Below are 20,976 nucleotides of genomic sequence, written 5' to 3' on the forward strand. Positions count from 1 at the left end.
GAATTAGAGTCACTTTTCGGTGCAAATTTAGTACTGATTTTCAGTGAAAACTATTCGTTCAGTAGCTAACTATTCACCCAATTCTACTTCGCTTGATTTTGAATGTTTTTTTTTTTTAATAAATATGCTTACGTATTTTATTCTTGAAAAAAAAAAAAAAATTTAATTTTTTTGTTTTTTATTTCATTAATTTTTTATTTCAAGAATGAAACACGTAAGCAAGAAAAATTACAAAATTAAATGCTTTAAATTTTCTATTTTTCTATTTAATAGAAAAAAAATTAACAAAAAAATAAAAAAAAATTAAATAAAAAAAATATTGTATAAAAATATATAACAAAAATAAAAAAAAAAACAATGAATAAAAAAATATAAGAAAATAGGAAAATATTAGATCGAATTAGAGTCACTTTTTGGTGCAAATTTAGTACTGCTTTTCAATGAAAACTATTCGTTCAGTAGCTCACTATTCCCCCAATTCTACTTCACTTGCTAAAGAATGTTTTTTTTCGGTTTTTAAATTAACAAAAACGTTTTAGGCAGGCATATTAATTGAAAATGATGACTTTGTCCACCAATTTTTTTTTTTATATTAATCAATCAAAACCGTGATTTTTTTCAATCCTATGCTCACTTTATGAGTAATGAGTACAAACTACTTATTCCATAATCAGTTCTTGTGACATTTGTAAGTGTGTGTGTGTGTATTTGAAAACTGCGATAAATCGGTCTGATATGAAATAATTTTTTTTTTTATACAATTATCAAACGTATGTATGTATGTATGTAGGTACACATTTAGTTTTAGTTCGTAAGAAGCAGTGAGTTAAAAGTGGAAAATTTTAATAAGCGTTACTAAATTTAATACGCCGTGAATATTTTTTAGATTTTTTTTTTATACTTTTGTCTTTTTTATCTGAATATCTACATATACACAAACCCAAAAATGATTGTAGCTCACAACGGTGACATTGAATTTTCGTTAGTAGATTCCCTTTTACATTAGACTATTACATACATGTATATATGTATGCATGTATATGCGTATTTGTATATGAAAAATAAGATAAATAAGAATTTCAACAAACATTTAGCAAATATTTTCTAGTAAACATTCGAATAGGAGTACATATAGACGTATGTATATAGGTAATTTCAATAAATATGTATGTATGCATGTATTAGTTTCATAGCTGTTTAGCTGCAAAGATTTTCACTCTAACTTTCAGCAAAAAATATTATAAAAAAAGTTACACTTTTAATACACAATACATATATAATATATAAATAAATATATATATATGTATATATATATGAATGCATGTATGTATGTACCATATATATTCTATACTCTCAATACAATTCTCTTAGCTTTACTAAAAATGTTCACAAAAACTTAGTAGGTACTTATTCCATATAAAGATATTGATATGTATGTATATATGCGTAAGAATGGCATCTCTTCATGATATGTATGTGTGTGTGTGTTGGATTTTGAACAATAAATTCTAAACAGTTATATATTGCGCGCGTATCTATGGCTGACACTCTTCAGCAGTTGTACCGTTACGGGGAAATATCCCAGTGCTTGTATGTGCGTATGCACCTTCTTGCCTTTGCCTGCAATATGAAGTGATGCGTACACACTTCTTCTCTCCATCCCATTTGATTTGCTCAATATTCGCATCAATTTTTTCCAAATCCCAAGAATATCGCTCGTTTTTAACTGAACACATTTTTTTACAAATGAATTTCAGAGCCAGTGGATGTACTGAAACAACTGCTCATTTGTGTGCTGCTGCGTTGCTTTTTAAAATCGAACCACTGTCGCAAATATGCTAAGCGCCACGCTGGTGAGCAGACGCAAATGCGGCACATGCAACAGCATATTCATGTAGATCGACGCGCCACCGCTTGTGCCCACACAGTGCATCTTCTCCAATGGCATTGCTTGTACGTAGTATTGTCGATTTTCGATAGGCATGTGGCAAGTGGGCTTCTTCTTCTGCGCCATTTCGTCATCGCGATTCTTTAGATCCTGCAAAAGCTTCGGGAACCATGTAAGCTCGCACGAACATATCAAAGGATTATCTACATAAAAAAGAGAATGCATTATTATTATTAACGAAGAACGCATGCCAAAGATGTGGAAAACTGGAATAATTTGCCCTCTACATGAAAATGGTAACACGTTGTACTGTGAAATTACCGGCCCATAACGATCCTTAAATGGATCCCGCAGAAGCCTCTTCTACGCTCCAAATAATAATAATAATAATTAAATCTCCAATTAGCTCCAGGGCTGGCGGTTGGAAATGACCGAAAATAAATCACAACACGTAACCTTTACCACAAAGAGCACCGACCACCTGCCCTCAAATCAATTTACACCGTATCTCAATCCCGCAATATGATGCTGCTAAATATCTAGGCAGTCATTTGGCCGGCATTCGGGAGAATGCATACAGTATGGGGGAGTTCGCAAATCTCCAGGCGCGCTAAACTACGAATATTCGGCTCATGCGTGAAGTTCGTATTGTTGTACGGGAGCGAAACACAGCTAGTCTCTCACACCATCACACAGAGGCTACAAGCTGTCGCAAACAAATGCCTTCGCATCATCTGTAGAATATTCCGGCCAAATACCATCAGTAACGACGCACTGTGGAGATTACCGAACGAGGAACTCATCCTTAGGCAATTAAAACGCAGAAAGTGGCGATGGATAGGTCACACTTTGAGAAAACCACCAGATAGCATCACGAGAACGGCTCTGGACCGGAACCCTCAAGGGAGAAGACGTCGCGGTCGACGAAAAAACACATGAAGAAGGTCGACGTTGCGCGAACTAGCAGATGACGACACCTCATGGGAGGTGCAAAGACAACAGCACAGAACCGTTTACGATGGAAGAGTATTATCCAGGCCCTATGCTCCCGAGAGGAGTGAACAAGGAAAAAAATTGGCTATTAAACCATGAATCCACCCTCTCAATACGCAACAAGCTTATCCTTTACAAATCTGTAATAAAACAAGTCTGCACTTATGGAATCCCACTGTGGGGCACAGCAGAAATTCAAACTTGGAAATCCTGCAGCATTTTCAGTCCAAAACCCTACGCACCCTACTCAACGCTTCGTAGTACATGACAAATGCCCAAATTCATCGAAACTTAAATATATAGGAAATACAAAATTTAACCAGAAAATACCGAAATCCACTGAAATCGCAGTCAAATGCACTGGCTTCTACTCTCATGCCTTTTTAAGGTTGAAAAGAAGAACACCGATCCGGCTCGTCTAGAGATTCACGCACCATTCGGAGTTAAAAACCTGCACGGACTCCGGCAAGGGGATGGACTCTGATGTTTTCTCTTTAATATTGCCCTTGTTATCAGGCATTCAGGCGTGAGCACAAAGGGAACTGTTTGATGAAATCGGTTCAGTTGCTGGTTTACGCGGATGGCAAAGACATATTACTGCCTAATTTGAAAGAAGCCTTCGAAAGTATAGAAAGAACAACAAAAAATATGGGCTTAGAAATAAACGAAGCCAAAGGTAAAGCGCTTTGTTGAATTTCTTCGGACTATGTTGGACGCAATGTGGGTCAAATACTCAAAATCGGAGATTATAATTTTGAAGTAATGAAGGAATTTTAGTACTTAGGAGTAACCACTGATCATGACAACAAAATTTCTGCAGCGATTGCTCACAGAATCCTTATGGCGAACCGCTGATATTTCTCTTTGTGCAAACACCTAAAGAGCGGATCTAGGCAGGAAAACGAAGATTTCTCTGTACCGTTCAATTATTATGCCAACCTTGCTATACGGTAACGAAACCTGGTCACTCAGAGATGCGGTTAAGCAGAAGCTGCTGATCTTTGAAGGGAGAGTTCTGCGAAAAAACTTTCGCGCGATATGCGATAAAGGCAAATGGCGAAAGCACTACAATCATGAACTCGAAAAACCGTACGTGCTGTACCGGCTGTAATAACCACAATAATAGTCAACATACTGGGATGGGCAGGTCGATTACCGATTACCCACCCCAACAAACACTCTTTACAAAGTGTTCAGATGGATTGACCGTGTAGATGAAGGCGCAGGTGTTTGGAAATTTCGTGTATGGAGGACGCATACATGAAACCGAGGCCATTGGAGGCATATGCTGCAGCAAGCGAAGACCCGACCAGAGTTATCCAGCCAACAATGACCCCGATGATGATTATTATTATTATTATTAGCTACGTATTGTAAATTTACCTGTTATATCGATAATGCGTAACGTGTCAGTGATTGGCTCCATAATATCTTGCGGAATGCGCGACAGTTTGTTGTTTTGGATATTAAGTGTCTCCAGAGAGTTGAGATTTTCAAAAATCATACTCGGCAAAACTTTTATGCTGGAAAAAATAAGAATATTTGATGTTCGTAAAACAGCTTACAATAGTGAATGAGTTCGGGCTCATACTCATTCTTCTGAAAATCGAGGAATGCAAGTGAGTCTCCATAGCCGGCGAAAGCATCTTCTTGTATAAAACTTATGTTGTTATTCCTTAAATCTAAATGACGCAAACGATGCAGTGGACGTAAAGCTTCGCTGGGAATGGATTGAATATTGTTGTCACCCAAGCGGAGATATTGAAGATTCTCTGAAAGAAAATTTTGATTATTAGAATTCTCAGTTTCCAGATACTCTCTATAGTCTAAAGCCTTCTAAAAGTCGTAGATACTTGAGTTAAAATATGTAGTTTACGCCTTAATGCCACCAAAAGGCATCTATTATTTTTTGCAAGAAACTATAAAATTCCTAATTTCCTACTCCCGACATTCTATCAGTCGGTTAGCTTAATCCTAGATAAGACACTTTTTTGGAAGCTGAACGTTCAGGACAGAATAAAGAAGGCTGCTACAGCGTTCTACTCTTCCAAAAAAACAGTAGGCTTCACTGTTCACTGGCTTTATAGAGCTATTTTAAGACCAATCACGACCCACGAAGTTCTGGTCTGGTGATCAGCTCTGGAGAAGAATGAATCGTTCAAGCAGTTAGACAGCATTCAAAGAGCAGCTTTGTATTAGTGTGGCTCTGAGAACAACATCAACAATCAGCCGTTGAAGCGGTCCTAAGATTGAGGAAATCATCTATGCTTAAAACGAATAACAAGGGACATTCACGTATTTCCTTGCAGTCCGGTTAGCACCGACTTTTATGACTCGGTGGATTTACACCTTGACAGTCCTTATAAGATAAAATATCCGTCTAGAGAAGACTGGAAAAATGGATTAGTATTTAATGGAGTCAGTATGCATATATACTGACGGTTCTAAACTCAACGATCAACGAGACGGTGTCTATTCGGATACTATGGGCATGAGCATACCTTTCCGTTTACCTGATTATTGCAGTGTATTTCAAGCCGAAGTGATGGTGATTAAAGAAGGCCTTTTAGCGCTAAATAAGACGCAATTACAGTCAGAAATATCGACATATATTCCGATAGTCAGGCAGCTCTGAAATCGCCTCGATCATAGGAACACTATTCGAAAACAGTGGCAGAGTGTTATGCGAAATTAGGAATACTCGCACCGTTTTTCTCTATAACTCTGCTCTGGGTGCCGGCCCCAGTAACATTGAGGGGTACTGTAAGGCGGATGAGTTAGCTAAGCTGGGATCTACGCTCCAAATTACTCAAGACAAAGTTGATATGTGTATGGCCTTGATTAGATTTATAAAGTCCAGAGGAAGACCAGTTGGTATAAGAATGAGATAGTTCCTTTACCTGACCTAACCTAGAATTCTCAATTCCCGTACATATTTTCATATACGAAATTGCTAGAACAGTAATATTAAAATATCAATTAATAAGAATAATCTAAGCAAAATATTTAGTTTCAAAAACAGCAAACGCTGCCATGGGCCTACCTTCCAATCCCTTGAAAGCGTCTTTGTCAATTGTGCTTATTTTATTTCCTTCCAGTTCCAATGAGTTCAAAAGACTAAGTTGGGAAAATACGTTGGCAGGAACGGTGGTGATCATGTTGTGTGCCAAAATCAATGAGTCTAAGCTTTCCATTCCTATAAATTTTCCAATAAATTATTATTATATTTTAATAGTAAAATCAAACGTTTTTTCACCTGCGAAATCGCCCTCGTGTATGCTGCTGATTTTATTTTCTTGAATTTCCAATTTCTTCAGAGCGTCCAGTATAGAGAGAGCTTTTTGTGGAATTGTCGTGAGATCGTTGCCGCCAAGATTTAAGCGTTTAAGTTTTCTAAGAAATTAAAATAAATGTAAAATAAGTAAATGAAAAAATATCGCGTTGAAAGGCCAAAAAAACATATTTCCCTATGAGCCTAGGGTCTTGGAAGCTTGTGCATCTAATTATAAAATATGCTGATAGGCATTTATCTACATTTTTTGTTGTTTTTTTTTTACTATTATTTAAATGGCGAGATGAAAATCAACAAAACGCCAGGGTATTCCACCGTCTATGAGATCACTATTTGAGTTTATATAGACCGACGTTAAAGTGTATTTCGACATGGAACTGCAGTTGTCTGTATCGTTACAGCGGTAGCACCTCATTTTCCTATTATAGATATTTTTTGGATTGAGTTGAATTATTTTTATTTCAAATCTATAATTTGATATTTCTTTGGATAATTTTGTGTGTTTTTATCTTTTAAATTTGATTCTTTTTATATTGGTTAATTTTCATTTTTCTGTTTCATTCTATAGGTCTATGCTTATCTTATAGCGCTATACTGTCTTATCGAAGACACATTTTGCGACTTTTTTTAATCTAAATTCATGTCATTAATTTAAACTTAAAAAATAGGTGGGGTTTTTATTGCGCAATAATCAGTAAAGCGGCCGCCGTAGCCGAATGGGTTGGTGCGTGATTACCATTCGGAATTCACAGAGAGGTCGTTGGTTCGAATCTCGGTGAAGGCAAAATTAATAAAAACATTTTTCTAATAGCGGTCGCCCCTCGGCAGGCAATGGCAAACCTCCGAGTGTATTTCTGCCATGAAAAAGCTCCTCATAAAAATATCTGCCGTTCGGAGTCGGCTTGAAACTGTAGGTCCCTCCATTTGTGGAACAACATCAAGACGCACACCACAAATAGGAGGAGGAGCTCGGCCAAACACCTAACAGAAGTGTACGCGCCAATTATTTATTTTTTATTTTTTTTAATCAGTAAAGAACTCTTAGGAAATTTTTCTACCCGGTGCACTAGTGCGGTTGTCTATAGCATAATAAATGTTTTATGATTTCTCCTCATATACTTGTACATCCCGTTGCAAAATTATAAACACACAAACTATTGTATATTAAGTGCTCGAATTTTTTTATATGGATGAAAAAGCCTAGCACCGTCAACTGAAAATTGTCAAAAATCAACGATATTTAACATTCACGCGAAACTTGCACTTTGTAATACTAAAATTTAATGGATTATAAAAATGCCTACTCAGAAAAATTCTAAAAAGTATGGCTAAAAAGTTGAAAGTTTTGTTAAAATTTTGATAGTTTTGAAATTTTCTTTACAAAGTTTGAAACTTTGTGCTATTTGGCTGGGTGATGGTAGTGCTCAGATTAGAATCTCCGGTCATGAAGCACCAAATAATAGAAACAGTTTTTTTCTAATAGCAGTCGCGCCTTGGCAAACAATGGCAAACCTTCGATTGTATTTCTGATATGAAAAATCTCCTCATAAAAAACCATTTGCCATTCGGAGTTGACTTAAAACTGCAGGTCTCTCCATTTGTGGTAAGGCACGCACATCGCAAATAGGAGCAGAACATTGGCCAAAGAGAGCGTAAATTGGTGATGTACTAATTATATTTGGAGTTTAATCGCCGTGATTTGAGTTGATGGGACTATTATTGTTATTGTTATTATTATTCCCTCGCCACTTTATCTGACATCCAGAAATAATGTGGTCTATGTTTTCTATACTTATTTGACACTAGCGACATAATTCCAATTGTCATCAATAATTCCAGTATCTTTTAAAATATGCTTCTGGTAGTTTTTTGCCAAGATCACTTTATATTGAATCGCAATTAGGAACCCTTCTGTTTTTGGATAAAACTCGCCTTTTTTCAACCAAGAATGTGTTTTCCATGAAGTGGTTTCTGCGACCATATTGCTTTTTTTTCCTCGAATGTTACAAGGGGGAATGTTTCTTGAGATTATGTAGATTAAGTCGTGAATAATTTTTGTCTGCTAGGGATATTGCTTTGTGCAACTGTATGAGTGTGTGTGGAAGAATTTGCGTAGTGCTATTATTTGATTATTGTGTAAGTTGTGAATATCTATGATCCCCCTACCTCCTTCCGTTCTGGGTAGGGTTATTCGTTGTATACATGAGCTAGGATGTAATTTTCTATGTCTTGTTAGGTGCTTTCGTGCGATTATTTCTATATTGTTTAAATCTGTTTCCGACCACTACAAAGTTCCTAAAGAATATGTTAGTACTGGGATAGCATATGTATATATAGGTTAGGTTAGGTCGATCTGGCTGACTGAAAGCCATCACATAGACCTATTAGTCCTTAGTGGTACCATATGGAGCTTGACCCTTGTAATAGGGTTCTTGTAATAAGCCTGCGTCTTTTGCGAATCAAAGTAAGCTCTGAAGCTCTAACCCCGAGAGTCATTATAATCTTTCATATTGTAGAGCTCCTAAACATTTCATTCGGGTTCCAGCTAATGCAGGGCAAGAACATAGAAGATGTTGTAGAGTTTCCCTCTATTCTAGTTCATTGCAGAATCTGCATCTTTCATTGTTTGCAATTCCCATCTTGTATGCGTGTGCTAGCGGCCTGTCAGTATACCTACGATAGTTCTGCTTTCCTTTCTGGGCAGGGATAGCACGAATCTGACGTATTTATCTGCATTCTGTGTACACATGATTTTCGCGGTTTTAGATTGACTAGATTATTCCACCTCATCTACAATTTTGTTTCCTGCAATGCCTTTATGTACGCATACCCAATAGATGTGTAACCGTCTATCTGCGGCTAGTCTCTCTATTACTTCGCTGGTCCTAAGAACGTTTCTAGATGAAATTTCATATGAGTTTATTGCCTTTATTGCCGCTTGACTGTTAACGTATATATTTATGTTGGAGTTGCTCGATGTCCTTGCAAGTGCTATTTCTGCAGCCATTCCTACCGCAAAGACTTCTGCTTGAAAAATACTGCAATGATCAGGGAACTTAATTGGCCGCCTGATGCCTAGCTCTGTGCCATAAATCCCTGCACCTACTTCGTCCATCATTTTCGAGCCATCAATAAATATATTCAGCGTATTGGGGATAGGTTTCATACCTCTTTTTCACCCCTCTTCTTCTATTGTTATTCGGAACCTCTTCACCTGATTGTATTGAAGTCACATAGTCCGTATTGTTGCGATAACCTCCTACCTATTGGGTTATGCCCGAATATTTTACAGATAAATTTACCCGTTGCGTTAAGTCTTGCGGCAGATCTAGGGGGCGCTAGTGAACTTTTTTTTCTTAGAATTCAATGTAAAATACGAATCTGCTAGAACGAAGTCGAAAAAAATTCGAAAAAATATGAAAAAAAATATAATTGGCGCGTACACTTCTGTTTAGTGTTTGGCCGAGCTCCTCTTCTTATTTGTGGCGTGCGTCTTGATGCTGTTCCGCAAATGGAGAGACCTACAGTTTTAAGCCAGCTCTGAACGTGAGGAGCTTTTTCATGGCAGGTATACACTCGAAGGTTTGCCATTGCTTGCCGAGTAGCGACCACTAATAGAAAAAACGTCTTCTAACATTTTGCTGTTTCATGCACGAAGATTCGAACGTATGCACTCCCGTTTGGTAGTCACCACCCCATTCGGCTACGGCGGCCGAACATTTTACATCAATGTTCCTGCCAGTCATGATTCAAAACTCACTAGAGCCACACTAACTAGGAACTAGAGAATCTCACTGCAGCGTGTGGCCGCATATGAACGAACCGACTACAGGAAGAATGAATAAATTATACGATTATACCCTTGTAGGATAAAGTGTATGTATTTAGATATAACTACAATCAGCTTACTTCTCGACTCCTCTAAACGCCTCCGGATCAATCGTAGTAATTTTGTTCTCGTATAAGGTAAGTATTTCCAAAGTATCCAAGCCATCAAAAGCATTATCGTGAATGACGCTAATTTTGTTATGATTCAAATTCAGGATCAGCAAATGGAAGAGATGCTTTAAAGCGGCTGATGGCACCGTTTTCATTTGATTAAGCGACACATCCAACTGTGTAAGTCCATTACCTGTAACATAGACAATTTTAAGCATTGAGTACAAAAACAAAAAAAAAAACCAACAACATACCCAAAGAGCTGAGCGCATTCTCTTCTATGGCTGCCAAACTACTGTTGTGGATTGTCAAGTGACGAATGTCCAGAGCGAGGAAAACAAAACCTTGCAGTTTGGGCAGGTTGTTGTGGCGTAATTTCAAATAGAAAATGATGGGACTCTGTCCTTTCAGGGTGCCCATCGATTTGGTTATATGCGCCAAGTCTGTCGTTTCACACAAGATATCCAGTCCATTTTTCTTCAAGGTACATATGCAGGGCGCGATATCGTTTTGCTCCGGACACACCTGTTGCTGCGGCGGATTCTGAGCGCCAACTTGCTGCGCTCCATAAGCAAGCGCCAAGAGTACAATTGTCACGCCATAGACGAGGCTACTATTAACCAAATACATTTTGCCCGACGTCTTCATTGCCATTTCACACTGTCACTGTTTAGCACTTTGCTATCCACTCGATCTCGTACGTACCCGTACTCCTATTCTGATTCTGATTTGATGTCCGTCGAACCAACAGCCAGCAGCAAATCTATTCACTTCTATTGTACACCTAAAAGTTTAAACGGAGGAGATGTGATCAACCAAACAAACCAATACATGGGCGAATGAATAAAGCATCAATCAGCGGCAAAATCAGTGCGAAATCGCACACATACGCATGCATGTATGTGTGTGCATATGCAAGTACACTCGCTCATTTGTGCATTTTTCACACAGACGTTGTAAATTTAAATCTTCACGTTAGTCCATTCCGCACGAATTTAACTAAATTAAATCAAATAATTCCACATATCGTAACCTGTGCTATCAGCAGCGTACAATGCAATAAAAATATTCTTCTGTGCCGACTATTTTCTAAGCGGATAGCTAATAATAATGCCACAAATGAATTGCATGAATAATTTTTCTATAGGGTGCTCTAATAGGGTTCTCTCATTCTTCAGTCACTGATGCCAAATCATCCAGGCAGTTGCGAATTACGTGCATACGATTAGATTTTATTATGCAGTGGTAACTTTTGGCGCAATTCAAGGATCTATTATCGGCCCCGATTGCTGGAATCTGAACTACGACGAGATCTTGCGCATAGAAATGCAAGAATACACATTTCTCTTGGGATACGCGGACGATATAGGCGCCAGGCGGAAGTTGAACCAAGATATGTTAAGGACCCAAATATGGCCGAACATAAGACCGCAGTCATCCTGATGATAAGAGCTCACATGCCACTCGAGGTCAGCATGCAATTAGGCAGCACGTCCCTAGTGACTCAAAAAGCATTGAAATACTTAGACATTCAACTTGATTGCAAGCTTACGTTCTGGTCCCAGTTACGGCAAGCAGCGAATGTCACGGGAATGCTAAGCAGATTAATGACAAACATCGGTGGACCAACACAGAGCAAAATAACTCTTGTACTCTTGTACAGCAGCGAGGTATGGTGAGTTGCGCTAGACAGCAAAACCAAGCGCAAAGCACTGGAGACGGTACAACGAACTGCGACACTCAGAGTTGCTCCAACCTACGGCACTGTCTTAGGCGCTTCAATTTATATGATCAGCGGGGAGACATCTGCGGACTTCATGTCGAATGAAACGAATGTATGCGTGGTATTCCAAAAAAAAAATACGCCACAATTACCGCCGCGGAATGGAGATGCCAACCAAGCAGCGGTGGCAAAGCCGATGGGACACTGAACCGAGTGGCAGATGGACGGCGAAACTCATGCCAACAATAAGCAAATGGATCCAAAGAAACTTCGGGGAAGTGAATTACTTCTTAACTCAGTACCTCTCGGGCCACGAATACTTCCAGAGATACCTATACTGCAAGAGCGCAAGTTGAGCGATCCCAAAGGCATATACTGGAAAGCGCCGAGCGATGACGCGTTTTTTAGTTGTGACAGATAGCTCGTGGAAAGGTATGATATGAGGAAACAGATTGGCAACATTGCGCTGAGTAACTTAATCACCAAAATACTCGAACGCGAGGACAGCTGAAACGCGGGAAGAGATATATCGAGGACGTACTACGGGAAAAAATAGACCTCGACATAGTGCAACAAAACGAAGTCTCACAAACAGAGACATAAGAAGACAAGCCTATCGTATGATATAAAGCTGGCTACAAATACGGTGGACCCAGAGGGTGAATAGAATTGGTTCTTTATGGATGTCATTATAGACCCTCCCGATGTAATGCAGAAAGTAGCTCCGGGAAGGGAGTCTCCCCAGAAAAGGAAGGAGAGATTGTTTTAGTGGCCACACCAGTCAATACAGTAGACGACGGTCACTGTAAGTGCGAAGGCATTTTGAATCCTACCTCACACACAAAAAAAAAGTATGCACGTTTGGAAGAGCTGTCGTGAATTCGCCACCGAGATTGTGCAATTTAACACCGCTAGACTTATTCGTACGGGGTCTTCTGAAGTCGCTAATCTCTGTCAATAAAATGCAATCGACCGATGCCCTCAAAGTCATATTATATTATATCAATGCTTAAATATCGTCGGATTTATGCAAAAGTTACTGAAAATTAGAACTCTAGAGTAGGTAACACCGTAACATCAAAGCACCGACGAATGTTTGAACGATGTCGAATTTCAGTTCTTTCAAATTCAGAAATAATTTCGTTAATACCTCACGCAGCGTTTGCTTTATACTTTTATTTTTCGAACCGCCCCTATTGGGAAGCCCTAAACATGGTTTATGAATAGAATATGTTGACATTAGGGTGGCACGGCCCGTTAAACACAGAACAGAAATTTGTATCTCCATAGAAATGTTGCAAACAGAAATTTGTAGGACTAGAGGAGAATGCGATAAAGCACTTTTCAAACTAAACGAGAAATACAATAGAAATATCTGTTATATAAATTTCGAAAATTTGGAAAGTTTCGTGCATCAGCTCCCATGCCATATAAGGTCGCATGACCACAAGAAGGGTGATCCCGCAGTCTGTGCCAATTATCGCCTATAAGGTCATAGCGAGCGTATTGTGCGAAAGGCTAAAGCCAACCATCAACCAACTGATTTCACCTTATTAGTGTGGCTTTAGACCTGAAAAGTCCACCATCGACCAAATATTCACAATACGTCAAATCTTGGAAAAGACCTATGAAAGGAGAATCGACACACACTACTTTTTTCTCGACTTCAAAGCTGCATTCGACAGCACGAAAAGGAGTTGCCTATATGCTAAAATATCTGAATTTGGTATATCCCGCAAAACAAATACGACTATGCAAGATGACGGTGCTCAATAACAGCAGCGCCGTAAAAATTTTGAAGCACCTCTACATGCCGTTTGATACTAAACGAAGTTTCGACAGGGTGATTCGCAGTCGTGTGACTTCTTTAACTTGCTGCTGTAAAATATCGTGCGAGCCCCAGAACTTAATCGTTCATACACAATTTTGTATAAGAGCGTACAAATTGCTTTTTCCAAACTGAATAAAGCAAAGCAAATGGGTCTGGTGGTGAACGAGGACCAAACTAAGAAGCTCCTGTCAAAAACAAACAGTCGGCGTCCACATCACTGTTGACAGTTATAATTTTGAAGCAATAAGAGACTTCGTTTATTTCGGAACCAGCATTAACACCGATAAAAATGTCAGCGAAGAATCTCTCTCTCCAACGGAGAATCTCTCTTGCCAACAAGTGCTACTTTGGGCTAAGTAGGCAATTGAGTAGTAAAGTCCCTCTCGACGAACAAAACTAACACCCTATAAGGTTCTCATCATGCCCGTCCTAACTTATGGCGCGGAAGGTTGGACGATGACAACATCCGATGAAGCGACGCTTGGAGTGTTTGAGAGGAAGAGGAAGAAGGCGACGGCGAGTATAGTAGGCGATGGAACGATGAGCTGTGTGAGCTTTACGACGACATAGACATAGCGTAGCGAATTAGGATCCAGTGGCTATGTTGGCTGGGTCATGTCGTCCGAATGGATACAAACGCTCCGGCTCTGAAAGTATTCGATGCAGTATCAGCTGGTGGTAGCAGAGGAAAAGGAAGGTCTCCTCTGCGTTGGAAAAATCAGCTAGAGGAAGACTTGGCTTCAGTTGATGTTTCCAACTGGCGTCGGTTAGCACGAGAAAGAAATGTTGAACTCGGCCAAAATTGAGTAAACGGTTATCGCGCCAATCAAGAAGAAGAACGAAACTTTTATAAATATTTTAATAATCCGGGAAATTTTAAATTTCTCAGGACAATATATATTGATCTGCCTCATTCAAGATCTTAGAAAAGGCTTTGTTAAGCCCACTTCAAGTTGTTGTTAACTCGCAAATGCATTGGTGATGTTTCTAAGGTTGGTAGGTAGGTCTGGTGGCTGCCAATATGACACACTTAGACCTCTCATGTTTCTTTAATGTCGAGCATATTTTATGCTGTTCAACAACAACAACATGCTCAGCTATCAATTACAACATTATTTTTGTGCGGTAAAGACTTTATTAATATTACACTCGTCATCTGTCTGTTAGTTGGCTAAATGACAGACTCTGGACTGGATTGTTTACAAGTATGCGGAAACATTTTGCCGAGAGTAAATGCGAAAAGAGAAAACCAGTAATGGTTTTCAAACGTAATAGTGTGATTGCATTATATTTGGCTGGAAAATCAGAACCAGCGGTGGTTCGTGAGCTCGAGCACTTTAAAGTAAATAAAGTTTTTGTTTATCGCACCATTACTCGTTACAATGATACTGGTAGCATCGCGAAACGTCATGGAGGTGATCATCAAAATACTGCAACGTCACGTCAAATGGTTCAAAAAGTGAAGAAACGACTTGAGCGAAATCCCCGCCCAAGTGCCAATCAAATGGCGAAAGAAGTGAAAATATCTGACCGTAGCATCCGCTGCATACTAAAAAATTATCTCAAAGTCAAGCCTTACAAGACACCAAAAAGCGATTGATCTCACACCAAAGCAGCAACAAGTCAGACTTGAGAAAGCGAAGGAGTTGCTTCGCTTGGCCAAAAGCAGTAAATTTCCGAACATTGTGTTTTCTGACGAGAAAATTTTCAAATTGAGCATTTCGTTAACTCCCAAAACAATAGGGTTTATTTGACCGACCGTTCATACGAGAATTTGAGTCATCGACAGCACTCGCCAAAGGTAATGGTTTGGGTCGCTGTAACCGCAGATGGGCGCTCTCCAACTGTTTTCATTGAGGCTGGGGTCAAGGTAAATGCGAAATATTATCGGGAAAGTAAGTTGCTTTGAAGCCGCGGGCAGACAAACTATTTAGGGGCAGACCATGGCCCTTTCGACAGGATTCGGCACCTTCTCACAAAGCTCGAGTGAGCCAAGAATGGCTAAAAAACAACGTTCCGAACTTCATAACGTACACGCAATGGCTCTCAAATTCACCAGACACGAATCCGATGGATTATTCTCTTTGGGCCATTTTTGAGAGCAAAGTCCGAACTAAAAGATTCACCAGTCTCGAGGCGCTGAAAGAAGCCATTGTCCTGGAGTGGGCCAACATACCTGCAAGTCATATTCGGGCAGCTTGCGATTCGTTTCTGGACCGCCTCAAGGCCATAGTCAAGGCAAAAGGTAGTCATATCGAGTAAAATAAAATTGATTCTTAATTTTGCATTATTTTCACACATTTTTTACTTTGAATTGAATAAAAGTCATTTTTCAAACTAAATTTATGGACTTTGTAATTGGCTACACTTCGAGTGCCGGACCCTGTATTTAGTAACGCATTTCAATAATAATCCTAAATAAAACGTTTATTGAAGTATACTAGTAGGGTTTAATTAATGGGGATACTTTAGGATTCTAATCAATCGAAGAAAATTAAAAGAGCATTAATAGCAAGCATTCATAAGTCACTTACCAAAATTAAGAGTCGTTCTCCCTAGCAGCAGTACGGACTTTATCATGCCTGTGGGCACAGTTGCATTGAAGACAGAGTCATTTACATACATACATACGAGTAAAGTGCACAACGACTCGAAGCTCTGGATCATGAATGGCAGGTTTGTTTATTGCGAGATGGATGCGTTCCTTGTTCCAATTATTGATGTATACTACTTAGCCGTCTGCAACACACACACAAGCACACATTAGAACATATGTACATGGATATGTGCACATGCCAACTTGCAGTTAATGAAAGGTAGAAAATATTTCCAATCACTTCAACCAAAGCAGGAAGAAACAATGGCAACCGTGTAACATTGGTGGTACGTAATTGCGTAAACCTCCTGGGTTAAATCAGTTAAATATGTTTTTATGAATGTTTGTAGGATGACAGTTAGCATATTTTCAATATTCTTTTTTTACTGACATTTGTGACACTCTTTTTATGGCACACATTTTATATACATGCGCACACACACATATACACATATGTAAGTATGTGCATATGTACATGCTCCAGAATGTTTGTTTGTGTATGTATAACAGTGACTTAAGAAAATCAATAACCTAACAACACAGCAGAGACTGAAACTAGGCGAACCGCACACACACACACACACGCACACACACAGCTACTCTTTACTGCCTTAATAAGAATTACGAGCTCCTGGCAGCCACCCACTTACTGCATTACAACCCATCTTCTGTTATATACACACACACGCATACGTATACACGGCAATACATTTGTGAAAAGTGAAATTAATTGTTGCTTCTTTTAGGCGCTTCTAAAGACATTCGCCTTTTGCCAAGTTAGCCTCACATTTAATAAGAGGCCTGAATTAATTGCAGAAACGGTATTTATATATAACTGTACATTTATCAAGTTGATTTCAACTTTATTCCTAAATTTTATTGGCGACTTTCAGCTAAGAATTTGTGCAATTTTGGTAATTTTCTCTTTCGACCTCTTTACACCTTTAAAGGCATTCATCTGCAAAACTTTTATATAATTTAATTTTCATTACGTCTGCCACAACGTTCCAATAAAAGTCACTGCGATTTGCTGCGCTCGCTCTACGCTTAACGAACTGACGGAAAATCCCGCGCGCGTTTTCACTGTAACACCGCCAATCAGAGACTGAAAAGATTTAAATGAGAAACCATTTCTACTACGAGTACATCGTATTCGGAATCGAATCGAATGGGGCTTGTTCGGCAAGATGCGTTGTGGCAGCACCCCAGTAATTCACCACTCGACATAACGACAAATGAGACAGTAAATGAATTTGCGTAAAATCTCATTAAATTAAAAACATAATAAATGCAATTTTCTCAGGCAAAATCACAAAAATTGTGAATTGTTTGTTATTCGGTTGGAGAAAAAGTTCTGTCGTATTTTAAAGAAAATATTTGAATTCATGTATCAAATTATATTAAACAATTATTTGCTATTGATCCGTTATTTCCTACAACTTGGTGCCATCTTTCAGGGAAGCTGTGGATGCCTGTTTTGTAGAAGTTCTTGTCCTTGGAGTTAAGGGGTCAGATACCTGTAAACGGTCATATTTCCCCTGATTTTCATTAAAATTATTTAAAATGAAGAAGTCAAGATATTTTTTTCAAAATTGGCATACAGTTTATTTATAGATACATTAAAATAATATACATTTTGTTTTTATTTTAATCATTTAAAATGGCAGATGTACACTCAATTCTTCCAGGATGGTCGCAGGGGGGCTTCTCAATCGGCATCAGTGACCTGTATACAAAAAACCAAACTTTTTTTTGTTGGAATTTTACAGGTATCTGTCCCCTTAAAATAGTCAGCAACTTTCAAAAGATTTGAATTTTTTCCCCGTTAGATAATTTTGCAGTGATCTGAACAAGTAATAATCAGCTGGTGCAATGTCAGGTGTCCCACGACAGTCGGTTCTACGTATCCGGAACGACCCGGATTTACATCCGGCCAAGGACTGAAGCATTCCTCGTACAAGCATGGGGAATGTTTATGCTGCTACAACAACAACATATCAGGTGAATACGGTGGGTGACTAAGGACTTCTCATCCTAACGCATTCAGTTTTTGTTGTGTCACCATTGCAGTATGCCGTCTTGCATTAGGGGTTATGAAATACCAGCGCTATTTTTGTTGTTTACAGTAACTTAAAAGATTCATCTCGGTCCAAAAATGGAATTAGATCGTGAACATTTTCGCGCGATTATTTTTTACAACTTTCGACGTGGATTAACTCAGCAACATTGCATGGATGAACTTAATTCATTTTTTGGCGATGAAGCTCCATCAAGGACCAGTGTTTATTGATGGTATGGTGAATTCAATCGTGGTCGTAGTTCACTCCAAGACGAATTTCGTGAAGGTCGTCCAAAATCAGTTGTTCCGAAAACCATTGATGCTGTGCGCGAACTGATATTGCAAGATCGTCATGTGACCTATCGTGAGATTGAAACAATCTTAAGCATTAGTGGGACCAGCATACATTCAATATTGCATAAACATTTGACTGTCAAAAAAATTTGTTCGCGTTGGATCCCACACAATTTGTCAATCGCTCAAAAAAAGGCTCGTGTCGATTGATCGAAGGAAATGCTCAAAAAATACGATCGCGGGGCTTCGAAGCACGTCTATCACATCGTGACAGATGATGAATCATGGATTTACGCGTATGAGCAGTCGACTGTATGGGTGTTTCAAGATGAGCCAAATCCAACAAAATTGTTCGCGCACGAAGCACTTCCAAGCAAATGGTCGCCTGTTTTTTCGAAAAAACTGGACATGTCGCAACCGTACCACTAGAACAACGCAGAACAGTAAATTCTGAGTGGTACACCAACCATTTGTTTGCCAGTTGTCTTCCAAGAAATTAGGAAAATCAATCGCCACACATCGGCTCAAACAACTGCATTTTTGAGCACCCAAAACATCGAATTAATGGGTCATCCGCCATATAGTCCTGACTTGGCACCGAATGACTTCTTTATATTCCCGTACGTAAAAAACAAACTGAGAGGTCAACGTTTTTCGACACCTGAAGAAGCGGTTGCGGCATTCAGAATCCATGTTTTGGAGGTACCTCATTCAGAGTGGCAAAAGTGCTTCGACAATTGGTTCAAACGCATGCAAAAGTGTATAGATCTTCATGGAGAATATTTTGAAAAACAATAAAGTGATTTTCGATGATTAAAATTTGTTTTTGTTCTCTTATCCCGACATATAAAAGGCACCCCTCCTATACAGTTTATAAGGCCGAAAAAAGCGAATTTTCTAGAAATTTTTTTGAGAAAACTTTTAAACTTATTGATCTAAAATTTTTTACACATATTACGTTATCTTTTAACTGTATTTTAAGACTTAGTATTAGTAAAAATATTTATTTGGAAAGGGGCTACAGCTGATCTCCGGGAGCTGCTCTCGAAAAAGACATTTTGCGCTGACCACTATATTTCTGAACTGGACCCTCTGAAGTTAAAAAACCAAACAGATTTCGTTAAAGTAATGATAAATCTAGTAGTTAATCGAAGAAATAAGAGAAATACAATAAATTTTTTGGCAAAATAGCGGTTTCTCAAAAAACAAAATCGATTTCGGCCTTAAAAATACTTATTGGTGAGAAAACCTCTTCGATTAATTACTAAAAAATATATTTAAGAAGCTCGTGTTAAAATTTGAGACTAATCGGTTTAGCCGTTTTAAAGTAATGTTGGTCACCGACTTTGAAAACACTATTTGAAAAAAAATGCGGCCTTGTACTTTCAAGCACTCTGAAACGCCTTTTCAAATTTGCATGTAACCTCAAAAATATTCTCCGGAACGATATTAAATTTTCTGTGTGCATTCTTAAATATATGTACATTAAGAAAAAAAGCCGATTTTTTGAAAATTCTAACTGTATATAACCCCCTATCGTGGTGGAACTCTATTTCTTTTCCGGACGCTAAAGCTGACCTTTTTTCTTTGACAGCTGCATTCAATTTATCCAACTGATTGCAGTACAGATCGGCGTTGATGGTTTTTCCCTGCTTCAGCAACTCGTAGTCACTGGACCTTTCCTGTCCCACCACAAACAAAGCAGTACTTTTCGTTGATGTATACTTGGTTTTGGAACTGTTGCTGGTAACGTTCCTGGTTTGCAGTAAGATTCTTTTCGCTTAATATTCTCGTAAAGAGTCCACTTTTCATTTCCAGTAATCAGCTTGTCCGAAAACGGCTCCACATTGTGCCTAATCAGCTGAGATGAAAACAAGAGATTTAATGCGATCTCCAACAGTTGTATGATGAATGCCAAACTCTTCTGCGATTTCTCGACTTAATAAATGTGGATTATTTTCCAACATGAATCGCAAAACATCACTGTCGATCTTGGATGATCGTCCAGATCGATCAACTTCTTGGAGGCTCAGATCCCCGGAGCGAAATGTGCTAAACCATCTTTGACAAGCATGATCATTTACAATATATTCTCCTAAAGCCGCACATAAATTTTTACAAGCAACCGATGCGTTGGATTCCTTTTAGGAATTCACACAAAATGCCGTAAATGCTCTTTATCTACTGACATGTTTTTCACTTTAAATATCACAAGTAAATGATGAACGGTAAAAAACGACTCCCATGGACAATCCCAAGGACATTCTCATGGCAGCCAGTTCTACGTTACCGGAATGACTCGGGTTTTTCCTCGACCAAGGGCTGCCACCCCAGTGAACTAGCTCTGTCTAGTGAACCGTT

At 38.8% G+C, this 20,976-nt stretch overlaps 1 protein-coding gene across 1 annotated transcript; it reads right to left on the reverse strand.

Annotated features, from left to right (window-relative positions):
• Positions 1 to 292: 292 nt before the first annotated feature.
• LOC128867490 (slit homolog 1 protein) lies at positions 293 to 17,346 on the reverse strand. The gene is made up of 9 exons (XM_054108744.1): positions 17,255 to 17,346; positions 16,201 to 16,405; positions 10,367 to 10,896; positions 10,083 to 10,305; positions 6,138 to 6,274; positions 5,925 to 6,077; positions 4,473 to 4,653; positions 4,265 to 4,404; positions 293 to 2,091 (listed from the first exon to the last, which is right to left on the reverse strand). The coding sequence occupies exons 3-9, from the start codon at positions 10,764 to 10,766 to the stop codon at positions 1,811 to 1,813; spliced, it is 1,515 nt and encodes a 504-aa protein (XP_053964719.1). The 5' UTR covers positions 10,767 to 10,896; positions 16,201 to 16,405; positions 17,255 to 17,346; the 3' UTR covers positions 293 to 1,810.
• Positions 17,347 to 20,976: the final 3,630 nt, after the last annotated feature.

Source organism: Anastrepha ludens, chromosome 6, assembly GCF_028408465.1.
Source record: "Anastrepha ludens isolate Willacy chromosome 6, idAnaLude1.1, whole genome shotgun sequence".
Taxonomy (NCBI): domain Eukaryota; kingdom Metazoa; phylum Arthropoda; class Insecta; order Diptera; family Tephritidae; genus Anastrepha; species Anastrepha ludens.

Bases quoted from the DNA above. Each gene is read 5' to 3' on its own strand.
- LOC128867490 (XM_054108744.1), bottom strand. From the start codon at position 10,766: ATGGCAATGAAGACGTCGGGCAAAATGTATTTGGTTAATAGTAGCCTC. The intron at 6,275-10,082 runs GTAAGCTGATTG...TTAATTTCTTAG, and splicing joins GCGTTTAGAGGAGTCGAGAA to AAAACTTAAACGCTTAAATC. The intron at 4,654-5,924 runs GTAGGCCCATGG...ATTTTCTTTCAG, and splicing joins CGCTTTCAAGGGATTGGAAG to AGAATCTTCAATATCTCCGC.